The sequence below is a fragment of the Triticum dicoccoides genome, chromosome 7A (genome assembly GCF_002162155.2).
Source record: "Triticum dicoccoides isolate Atlit2015 ecotype Zavitan chromosome 7A, WEW_v2.0, whole genome shotgun sequence".
NCBI classification, from domain to species: Eukaryota; Viridiplantae; Streptophyta; class Magnoliopsida; order Poales; family Poaceae; genus Triticum; species Triticum dicoccoides.
Genome location: NC_041392.1, coordinates 230,946,974 through 230,959,081, shown reverse-complemented (window position 1 = coordinate 230,959,081; position 12,108 = coordinate 230,946,974). Strand labels below are relative to the sequence as shown.

At 52.9% G+C, this 12,108-nt stretch overlaps 1 protein-coding gene across 1 annotated transcript; it reads right to left on the bottom strand.

The window, feature by feature from the left end:
- Window positions 1-9,329: 9,329 nt before the first annotated feature.
- On the bottom strand, window positions 9,330-10,813 carry LOC119334277 (DNA damage-repair/toleration protein DRT100-like). The gene has a single exon (XM_037606872.1). It carries the CDS (start codon window positions 10,765-10,767, stop codon window positions 9,625-9,627), a length of 1,143 nt encoding a protein of 380 aa, XP_037462769.1. The 5' UTR covers window positions 10,768-10,813; the 3' UTR covers window positions 9,330-9,624.
- Between the last annotated feature and the right edge of the window lie 1,295 nt (window positions 10,814-12,108).

Below are 12,108 nucleotides of genomic sequence, written 5' to 3'. Positions count from 1 at the left end.
TTGCCTTGAGAGGCTGCTTTGCGTTTCTGCTGCGAGGGCCGCGGTGTGCTCCTCTATTCGGAGAGAGCGCTCTGTGTTTCCATTGACTGTAATAACTCCGCGAGGTCCTGGCATCTTGACCTAGAGGTATGCATAATGCAGTACCGCATTGAATCTAGCAAATGCGGTTCGCCCGAGCAGCGCGTGATAACCACTGCGGAACGGGACTATATCGAAGATTAACTCTTCACTTCTGAAGTTATCCGGGGATCCGAAGACCACTTCCAGTGTAATTGAGCCTGTGCAATGGGCCTCTACACCTAGAATGACGCCCTTAAAGGTCGTTTTTGTGGGTTTGATCCTTGAGGGATCTATACCCATTTTGCGCACTGTGTCCTAATAAAGCAGGTTCAGGCTGCTGCCGCCATCCATAAGGACTCGAGTGAGGTGAAATCCGTCAATGATTGGGTCTAGGACCAGTGCGGCGAATCCGCCATGACGGATACTAGTGGGGTGGTCCCTGCGATCGAAGGTGATCGGGCAGGAGGACCAAGGGTTGAACTTTGGGGCGACTGGCTCCAACGCATATACGTCCCTGAGCGCACGCTTCCGCTCCCTCTTGGGGATGTGGGTTGCGTATGTCATGTTCACCGTCCGCACTTGCGGGGGAAACCTCTTCTGTCCTCCAGTTTGCGGCTGCCGGGGCTCCTCCTCGTCATCGTTATGCGGCCCCTTGTCCTTGTTTTCGGCAATTAACTTGCCGGCCTGCTTGAACACCCAACAATCCCTGTTGGTGTGATTGGCTGGCTTGTCTGGGGTGCCGTGTATTTGACACGAGCGATCGAGTATACGGTCCAAGCTGGACGGATCCGACGTACTTTGTTTGAATGGCTTTTTCCGCTGACCGGGTTTAGAGCCTTTGAATCCGGCATTGACTGCCGTATCCTCAGTATTTTCGCTGTTAATGCGGTGCTTATGTTTGTTGCGATGTGACCTGCTATTGCCATCCTTGGTATCTGAGGTACCATGGTTCTTTGATATGTTATTACTGCGAGCCAGCCAACTGTCTTCTCCCGCACAAAAGCGGGTCATGAGCGTCGTGAGAGCTGCCATAGATTTCGGCTTTTCCTGACCAAGGTGCCGGGCTAGCCACTCGTCTCGGATGTTGTGTTTGAAAGCCTCTAAGGCCTCCGCATCCGGACAGTCGACGATTTGATTTTTCTTTGTAAGGAACTGAGTCCAGAATTGCCTGGCCGACTCTTCTGGATGCTGAATTATGTGGCTCAAGTCATCGGTGTCTGGTGGTCACACATAAGTGCCCTGAAATTTGTCGAGGAATGCGGCTTCCAGATCTTCCCAACAGCTAATGGAGTCCGCTGGCAAGCTGTTAAGCCAATGTCGCGCTGGTTCTTTGAGCTTTAGTGTGAGGTATTTGATGGCGTGTAAGTCATCACCGTGGGCCATGTGGATGTGGAGGAGGAAATCCTCAATCCATACTGCGGGATCTGTTGTGCCGTCGTATGATTCAATATTTACAGGTTTGAAACCTTTTGGGAATTGATGTTCCATTACTTCGTCTGTGAAGCATAAGGGGTGTGTGGCGCCTCTGTATTGGGCTATATCGCGACGCAGCTCGAATGGGTCTTGCCCGCTATGTTCGGCCCGGCCGGATTTGCTTTTACTGTATCCGGCGTGACATTTATCGTCTCGCAGAGTGGTGCGCCGTCGTGATCCGTAGATCGATCTTGCATGCTTTGCTTTGTCCTCCAGTATGTCTCGCAGGTCTGGCGTATCTCCCCATACCTTTTTATTTGAATGGCGTCGGGGTGGAGGCTGAGCTTTTGGCTGGAATGCCTCTCTATCGCGGCCATGAGGTGGCCGATCAGCCGTATCATACGCTTCTTCCTCCAGTCGGGGTAGTAACCTGCACTTTGGGTAATTCTTGGAGGGGCGCTCGAGTTTATATTCCTCGGCCGCGAGGACTTCAGTCCATCTGTCAGCTAGCAGATCTTGATCAGCTTGAAGCCGCTGCTGCTTTTTCTTCAGGCTATTTGCCGTGGCCATAAGCCGGCGCTTGAAGCGCTCTTGTTCGACGGGATCCTCTGGTACGGCGAATTCACCGTCGCCGAGGCTCGCCTCGTCTTCGGAGGGGGGCATGTAATTGTCATCCTCCTCCTCCCCGTCTGCCGCTCTCTCAGGAGAGCTGGCTCCTCCATCCTCCTGCTCTAAATCATGCTGGAGGGGATTGTTGTTGTCTTCGGCACTATCCAGAGTGTTATTATCTCCTGTGCCGGTATCACCACTTTTGCTTTGGCGGGATTTAGAGCGGCGATGCTGACGTCGGCGCTTGGGTTGTTTCTTGGAGGGGTCATCCTCAGCTATCTCGTCGCCATTGCCTTCTTTGGGTGTATCCACCATGTATATGTCATATGATGAGGTGGCTTTCTAGTGCCCTATAGGCGCTGGTTCATGTTCGTCTCCTACATCATCGTCCATACCGTCGATGTCTTCGGAGTCGAAGTCGAGCATGTCGGTTAAATCATCGACAGTGGCTACAAAGTGGGTGGTGCGTGGACGTCGAATTTCTTCGTCGCCCGCATCCCAATCCTGTTGGCCATAATCCGGCCAGGGCTCTCCTGACAAAGAGAGAGACCTTAGTGAATTCAGAATGTTGCCGAAGGGCGAGTGCTAAAAGATATCCGCGGCGGTGAATTCCATGATCGGCGCCCAATCGGATTCGATTGGCAGGGGCGCGGGCGGTTCGGAGTCAGAAAAAGAGTCCGGCACCTTGGAGTCACGGGCTGCGCAGAGGGTTAGGCTAGTGTTCGGCTCGATCGCCGTTGAGACTGCAGCCCCTGAGGCGGTGTATAACCACCCGTCCTCGATTGGCGCAGTGGGCTCCGGGCTAAGGGTCGGAGCTGATGCGGGCGCGGCCTCTGGGGTACTGTTCGGCGGCAGAGCTAGGTCATACCCATCATGACAGTGCGGCGCGCCCGGCTGTGGCTCAAATCCGTCGAAGATCAAGTCTCCGCGAATGTCGGCCGTGCAGTTCAAACTTCCAAACCTGACCTGATGGCCAGGGGCGTAGCTTTCAATCTGCTCCAGATGGCCAAGCGAATTAGCCCGCAACGCAAAGCCGCCGAATACGAAGATCTGTCCGGGGAGAAAAGTCTCACCCTGGAACGCATCGCTATCGATGATAGTAGGAGCCATCAAGCCTAACAGCGAAGTCACAGAGGAACTCTCAATGAAAGCACCAATGTCGGTGTCAAAACCGGCGAATCTCGGGTAGGGGGTCCCGAACTGTGCGTCTAGGCCGGATGGTAACAGGAGGCAGGGGACACAATGTTTTACCCAGGTTCGGGCCCTCTTGATGGAGGTAAAACCCTATCTCCTGCTTGATTAATATTGATGATATGGGTAGTACAAGAGTAGATCTACCACGAGATCGGAGAGGCTAAACCCTAGAAGCTAGCCTATGGTATGATTGTATGTTGTGGTTGTTGTCCTACGGACTAAAACCCTTCGGTTTATATAGACACCGGAGAGGGTTAGGGTTACATAATGTCGGTTACAAAGGAGGAGATATCCATATCCGTATTGCCTAGCTTGCCTTCCACGCCAAGTAGAGTCCCATCCGGACATGAGACGAAGTCTTCAATCTTGTATCTTCATAGTCTAACAGTCCAGCCAATGGAGATAGTCCGGCTGTCCGGAGACCCCCTAATCCAGGACTCCCTCACCAACAATCTCTATTGGTATGAATGGGTGGTTTGTCTGGGGTGCCATGAATCTGGCACAGACGATCAAGTATGCGGTCCAGGCTAGATGGGCCCGAATTGTTCTTTTTGAACGGCTTCTTCCGCCGACCAGGCTTAGAGCCACTGAATTCGGCATTGATTGTAGTATCGTCGGTATTATCACCATTGCTTTGGCGTTTGTGTCTGTTACGTCGGAGCTTGCCATTGCTGTTTTTAACCTCGGAGGGGTCTACCTCGCTGGCTGTGTTTTTGCTACGAGCCAGCCAACTATCCTCACCCGCGCAAAAGCGGGTCATGAGTGCCGTCAGGGCTGCCATAGATTTTGGCTTTTCTTGGCCGAGGTGGCGGGCGAGCCATTCATCATGGATGCTGTGCTAGGGCTTCGGCATCCAGACAGTCGAGTATCTGGTTCTTTTAGTTAGGAACCTGGTCCAGAATTTCCTGGCGGACTCTCCGGGCTGTTGAACTATATGGCTTAAGTCGCCGGCGTCCGGAGGTCGAACATATGTACCTTGGAAGTTATCAACGAAGGCTTCTTCCAAGTCCTCCCAGCTGCCGATGGAGTTTTTGGGCAGGCTGTTCAACCAGTGTCGTGCTGGTCCTTTGAGTTTTAGGGGGAGGTATTTAATGGCATGAAGGTCATTGCCGCGGGCCATATGAATGTGGAGAATGAAGTCTTCGATCCATACCGCGGGGTCTGTGGTGCCATCATATGATTCTATATTCATGAGTTTGAACCCTTCTAGGAATTCATGTTCCATGACTTCGTCAGTGAAGCAATGAGGGTGTGCGGCGCCTCTATATCAGGCCGTATCGCGACGTAGCTCTGATGGAGTCCATCTGCGGCTTTCCGCCCGCGCATGACTAGGTTTGTCACGTCTAAATAGACGGCCGTCGTCGCGTGTCGGGGCACGTCCTCGCGATCCGTAGATCAATTTGGTATGTCCTACTTTATTGTTCAGGTCATGTCGAAGGTCATATGTATGACCGTGAGCTGATTTACCTCTACCTTTGCGATGAGGTAGGGTGGACTGGTGTTCGGCTTGAGATGCCGCTTTTTCCCGGTCACGTGGTGGTCGGTCAGCCGCGTTGCGCGATGGTGGTATGTGTTCCGGTGCCTCGTCGTCAAACTGAGGTAGTAATTTGCGCTTCGGATAGCTTTTGGCCGGGCGCTTGAGGCCGTATTCTTTGGCTGCTAGGATGTCGGTCCATTTATCGTTGAGCAGATCTTGGTCAGCTTGAAGCTGCTGCTGCTTCTTTTTCAGGCTCCTTGCAGTGGCTATTAGCTGGCGCTTGAAGCGCTCCTGCTTAAGAGGTTCCTCAGGCACGATGAAATCCTCGGTGCTGAGGCTTGCCTCATCCTCGGAGAGCGGAAGATAATTACTATACTCCGAGTCCTCGTGCGTGGCCTGTGTACCAGGGCTAACCTACCCATCTCCCCGTTCATCATGTTTGGTAGCTGCGTCAACGGGATCTTCGTTGTCTTCGGCACCTTCCGGAGTGTTATCTTCTCCTGTGCCAATGTTGCTATCTTTACTGTGGCATGACTTAGAGCGGCGCCGCTGACGCCGGCGTTTTGATTGTATCTCAGGAGGTTTATCCTCAACTGGATCTTCTTTGTCATCGCCGATGTTCTCCTTTGGTGCATCCACCATGTATACATCGTATGAGGAAGTGGTCGTCCAGCGTCCGGTGAACGGCGGATCCTGGGCCTCTTCTTCTCTGGCATCGTCGTCCATACCATCGATGTCGTCGGAGTCGTAATCGAGCATGTCAGTTAAGTATTCGACAGTGGCTATAAAGTGGGTGGCGGGTGGGGAGCAAAATTCCCTGTCATCAGCTTCTAGTTCGAACCGGATATGGTTCGACTGTGAATCCCCCGCTAAGGATAGATTTTTTAATGAATTCAGCACATCGTCCAAGGGTGAGTGTCGGAAGATGTCCGCGGCGCTGAATTCGGCGATCGATAACTGATAATGCTCGACATGCGCGGACGCACATAGTTCGGAACTTTTAACTGGAAACGAGCCTGAGGTTCCGGTGACACAGGCATTACCAGAGGTTAGGTCTGTGTGCGGCTCCAACGCCGTGGAGTCTGCGGCTTCCGTGGCGGGGTTGAGCTTCCTGTCCTCGGATGGCGCGACATGCTCCGGATCTAAGGCCAGAGCGGCTACAGGTGCAATTTTCTGGGTATGGCCCGATGACAGATTTAAGTCATGTTCATCGAGGCGACGGGGAGCGATTGTCATAGTATCGAATCCATCGAAGATCAAGTCTCCACGGATATCCGCGACGTAGTTCAAGCTCCCGAATCTGACCTGACGGCCAGGGGCGTAGCTGTCGATCTGCTCCAGATAGCCAAGCGAGTTGGCTCGCAGTGCGAAGCCGCCGAACACGAAGATCTATCTAGGGGGAAAGACCTCCCCTTGGACAGCATCGTTGTAGATGATTAAAGGAGTCATCAAACCTTTTGGGGACGGCACAGTGGAACTCTCAATGAAAGCACCAATGTCGATGACAAAATCGGCGGATCTCGGGTAGGGGGTCCCGAACTGTGCGTCTAGGATTGATGGTAACAGGAGACGGGGGACACAATGTTTACCCAGGTTCAGGCCCTCTCTATGGAGGTAATACCCTACTTCCTGCTTGATTGATCTTGATGAATATGAGTATTACAAGAGTTGATCTACCACAAGATCGTAATGACTAAACCCTAAAAGTCTAGTCTGGCTATGATTATCAGGATTCTTCTATCTACGGGCCCAGCCCTCCGGTTTATATAGACGCGGGAGGGATCTAGGGTTACACAAGGTCGGTTACAGAGAAAGGAATCTTCATAGTTGGTCGCCAAGCTTGCCTTCCACGTCAAGGAGAGTCCTATCCGGACACAGGTAGAGTCTTCGGTCTTTGTATCCTTACGGCCCATATCAAATAGATCGGACACCCGAGGACCCCTTAGTCCAGAACTCCCTTAAAGAGTACCTCGGTGTGGTCATTGTCATCATCATGGATGGGCTAGGAAGAGAGGAAAAAGAGAAAGATGAGGGAAATCAAGAAGGATAACGGCGGTGTGGCTCGGTGGGCTCGCCGGCGTCGGCCGATACTCCGGATGGCTGCGTGCGTGGGTCAGGAGGAAGCTCGCGGCAGAGCAGAGCGAGCGACTCCAGGCCAAATCGAGACAATGTGGGAGGGGGGAAATGAGACAGAGGCCAACCAAAACAATGGGTGGGGGGACTTGGGCTTTTTCATTGACCCGTTCGCGAAGTTTTTATCTCGAAGCGAACGACCGCTCGATGTTGAGATGGTGAGGGACGAGTGCCAATATTCGTGCGTACAAATCTGACGGTCTCTAGGTTGTTCGCTCGGAAATTGCAAAAAAACTAACTTCAGATTTTTATCATTTGGGAAAAATAAAAGCTACTCCATGTGCAACGGTACTGTTCAAGATGCCTTGCTTTCCGATCTAAAGAAATGAGTGAAGTCTGGAATAAACCCTGAGGTTGTAGACGCCGACGCAGATGAACCGTCAACTCTAAATTCCTGAAGTCCATACCCTGAACTTTCTGATCCCGGTCTATTCTAACCCTAGATATGTTTGGCGCACCAGGAAAGGCACAATCCTGGCCGGGAACATTGTTCTTTCATTGCTGCGCAGGGTCAACACATCGCTAGTCATCTTCTTCCTCGCTCCAATCTCTCTCCCCATGTTCCCTTTCCTCTCAGATCGATCAATGGCAATAGGGTAGATGCTCCTGGGGAGGTGGTGGCGAGTTAACAAGCTGCACATTGGCGGGAGCAAATGCAGCGGGAAGAGATGAGCCGCGCCTCGTGGCAAACGTCGTCGACCTGGCCACTGGCGAGCGTGCATAGCTCTCCGCTGGAGCATCCACGCTGCCCTCCATCTATTTCCTATACCCATCTTGAACATCACACTCGCCGCTCGCTGGGTCACCATAGTGTAACATGCACGCGCGCACTGGCACTCTCGTGAGCGCACGCTCTCATCCCGCCCGTCGTTCTCCTTACTCTTGATGCCGCGCTGGCTTGAGCAGGTTGTCATGGCCGCCTCCCACTGCAGCTTTGCGGACGTCGGCACGCGCGGCGAGAGCGACCGCGGGCATGCAAATTTTTCAGTATCCGCAACAACGTCGACGAGCACAGAGCTCCTTCTCTTCCCGGGGTGTCCTGTGTGTGCGGGGGCGCTGCAGTAGCGTGGCACTGGTGGATGCGATATTACGGACGTGGTGCTGCAGCTGTGTGCATGCGCGCACCGTGGCGGCGCTAGCACGCTCTATAGAGCTCGCCTTGTCATCGACTAGAGAGAGAGAGAGGAAAAGAAAAGAAGGTCACGGCCTCACGAGGTGCATAGCAGGAGATATGCGCGTCCACGACGAGGAAGACGAGGCGCGGAGCAGCTGTGCCAAACGGTCCTTTTCATGTGCGTGGTGGCATCCGTGCCGGCATCTTCGTCCCATCGGCGTCATGTTCCCTTCCGCTTAGTCTTAACGAACAACAATTGCTCGCCGGCAAGGCCCCCAACGCCCGCTCCTCGAGTCGGGATACCGCGTCGTCGGCCATGCACGTCATCAGGCTTGGAAACGCCCAGGAACTCGTCTGCGATGGCGTCAGACAGCCGAGCCGACCCCGTCCGACACGCTCATCAGGGCCTCGTCCGGAGGCGAGCCCACGATCCATTGGGGAGTGAACTTGTGAGGAAGAGATACTAGGGAAAGAGATGCATATGACAAGTGGGCCTATGTTGTAAGTGACTGTAGAGATCAATCCCGGCTGGGATCAGGTCTTTCCTATTCCATCAAACAAGATTTTACTTATACAAGGTCGGGATTGACCGGGATTTGTAAGTACAGGGTACCAATTTCAGGGAAATGAAAGTGAGGGTTTATTTACGTCGGCATCTACGATCTCAGGGTTTATTTCAGACTTTACTAAAATTGAACGGGGGAGTGGTCCAAAATTCCAGTGCATTTCCAAGCACGGCTATTGCTCAGATCTTGAGCCGGTAGTAAAGAGCAGTAGTACGAAACGATAAGCTGTCAAAGTTCACCAAAGGAAAAAAGCCCTGTATGTGGGCTGTGCACTTGTGCAGTCTGACCATCTCTAGCTTCAAATAGTTTTTCGTGTGTTCATGCAACACGACAGGAGCAGCTGCACTGGTCACTGTGCTGTGTTGGTCAAGGAACAGGACAGGGTACCCGGAAGCAAGGCCTGAAAACTGGTGGAAGTAATTACATAGGGGCCAAAATCACATTCCGGTAATTATGCAGCACGAGTTTACAGGTTCATATACCATTACCATATCCATACGTTCATGTTAAGTTTGTTGTCGGCATGTGCTGTTCGCAACTGGGGGAGCAAATCACAAGTCTAAAATAGTGGCAAAATTCAAAATTTTCAAAACCGAGCTCCATGGAGCTCGGCCTCCAAAGACAATATCCGAAAAAAAAAATACACACTTCTCACAGGCTCTCAGCATTGCCCTTGCTTTCGGCAGCGCCAAGTGCTGCCATGCAAAAAAAAGGTGCTTGTAGCTTAACAGTCCAAACTTCATAGTAGCAGCACACGCTCATGGAAATCACTGGCAAACGAAAAAAAGGAAAATTAAGGGGAATGGAGGAGGATTCTCTCCATTACACGATCGGCAGTACATTTATCTTCTTCCGTACCCAACCTATAGTACAAGTTTTTTAAAAAAAAACTATAGTAAAAGTTAAGCACACAGTTGGCACTTGGACCTCGGTACACGGCTACCGGGCTACGGTACATCATCAGCACAGTATATCACACACGCACGGGCGCCACGGTAGTAAAAATCACCCGAAGTCGGGTCGACGCGATCGGATGGCTCTGGCGATCCACCTCTCGTTCACGTGCACTTGCCGAGCGGGGCCCCGCAGAGGCAGCTGTTGCTGGCGAAGGACTCGGCGGCGAGGTGGTCGAACGGCGGGCCCGCCGGGATGGTGCCGCACAGCCGGTTGTGGCTGAGGTCCAGGTGCCCCACGTACGCCGCCGACGCCAGGGACCGCGGCACGCCGCCGGTCAGCCGGTTCTGCGACAGGTCCAGCACGATGAAGTAGGACCTGCCCGTGAACGCGTCCGGGATGGGGCCCTCCACGGCGTTCCGGCTCAGGTTCACGATCGCGAGCCCCTTCTCCCCCAGCAGCTTCGCCGGGATCCGCCCGGAGATGCGGTTGCCGCCGAGGTGCAGCGACGTGAGCACGCCGCTGCCCGACGACCCGAGGCTGTCCGGGACGGCGCCCGTGAGACGGTTCTCGGAGAGGTCCAGGTCCGCGAGCCGGGTGAGGGACCCGATGGACGGAGGGATGGGCCCCGACAGCCGGTTCCGGCTGAGCAGCGCGCGGCTCAGCGTGGCGAGGTTGCCGATGTTGGCTGGGATACTGCCGGTGAGCTGGTTGTTGGCGAGGTCGAGGTGCTTGATGGATGCGAGGGAGGCGATGGAGCTGGGGATGGCGCCGGAGAGGAGGTTGTCGGCGAGGTTGAGCACGATGAGGCGGGAGAGGCTGCCGATGGACGGCGGGATCTCGCCCGTGAGGCGGTTGGCGGGGAGCTCGAGGATACGGAGGTTGGGAAGAGAGGTGGCGACGCAGGACGGGATGGGCCCGGATATCTGCTTCCAGTCGGCGAGGATGAGGGAGGACAGGGCGTCGAGGTGGCAGACGTGGTCGGAGATGTAGCCGGACATGACGCCCGAGGCGGGGTGGCCGTCGGGGGCCATCACGGCGTCCTCGGCTTCGCCGCGGAGGGTCAGGTCGGCCACGCGGCCGCTCGTGGGGTCGCAGCTCACGCCGTACCAGTTGGCGCAGCAATCCGCGCCCTTCCACGTCGAGAAGACGCCGAGGTGCGCCTCCGACAGCGCCGCGCGGATCGACAGCAGCGCGTCCCGGTCGGACTCCGAGCACGCCGGGCCGGCTGTGGTGGCGGAGACGAACACGGCGAGGATGGCGATGGCGAGGAGCGGCGTTGCCGGGATTGGAGCGGGAGACGCCATGGCTTTGTCTCGAGTGGAGTGGAGTGGACACCTGCTGAGTGGAGTGAGCTCGCACAGCAAAGCTTTTAGTAGAGGCTGGGGGAGTGTTCAAAATGGCCGTTTTACCCTCGGGCAAGCGCGTTCATAGTGAATTTTTGGGGAACCGCGTTCATCATGCATTTACCCATCTTTCGGTTTCAAGATACTACTACAGAAAAGAATTCTATAAGACCAGGTCTCACTCGAGACCCATCCTGATGAATGACACGTGACATTCACAAATTACAAAGCATTTCCCACCCTCCACTTAAAATCAGGAGGAGAGGAGATTAGATGCTTTGTGATTTGTGAATGACACGTGTCATCCATCAGGACGGGTCTCACCTGCTAACCGTGAGACCTGGTCTCATATAATTTTTTTCCTTACTACTACGGTCTACTGCACCAATAGCATTTTTTTTAGCAGAGTAGTACCGGAGAAACACCCTTTGGCTCCCGTATGTATATAAACCTTAAATGGGTATTTTTTTTTAAATAGTTAAATAAAAAATTAAAATAGTTCAAAAATAGATTAAACTTGACTTACTTGCGCACTAGTATATAAATTTTCACAAAAAAACCAACATTGACTTCACAAAGAAAAAGACAAAAATTATTTGCTATTATAGGTCACTATTCACGCTATTTTGATTGAAAATTTGTCTTTTTTAAAAGAAGTCAAAGAGGAACTTTCTTTTTGTGAAACTTTTCTCACTAGTACAATGAAAGGTCAAGTTAATTTCAGAAATTTTTGACTTTTTGTTGAATTGCTAAAAAAAATTCATATAGGGTACATATGTACTCAGGAACCAAAAGTTCCCCTCCAGTAGTACCGTCTATATATCACGCCTCACCAAATCGATCGCAAATATTTGGACCAGATATTTTTAGTCCACGGATACCTAAATTTTTCTGACCAATCCGGCGTCCGAAATCCTGCAAATTTACACCAAACTAAAGCGGGTTTGGATGGTTTCACACGTCTCCCACGTCAGGCTCTGACACCCGAACCAACCTTAAACCCTTCTTCCGTCGCGTCCGTTATTCTAAAACCCTTTTAGAGAAAAGGCATGTGCCAGACTTTATAAATAAAGCCACCAGGTAGTGTTCCGAAACAACCATCCAACCAGACCAACAAACATAACGGTGACCCAGACGAGGGCCCACCCAAAGTTTTACAGAAAGAGATACATGGCACCCAGGCCAACACACGGCGTGCAGGCCGGAGAGATAACCAGCGATATAGCCAGCAACTAGTCAAAAGAGACACAAAAGCAACTACGCAACATGCTCCGGTCTGGATAAGGAAGACGCCGAGGCCCG

What these genes read in the sequence shown, in the direction of transcription:
- LOC119334277 (XM_037606872.1), bottom strand. Translation starts at nt 10,767, where the DNA reads ATGGCGTCTCCCGCTCCAATCCCGGCAACGCCGCTCCTCGCCATCGCC.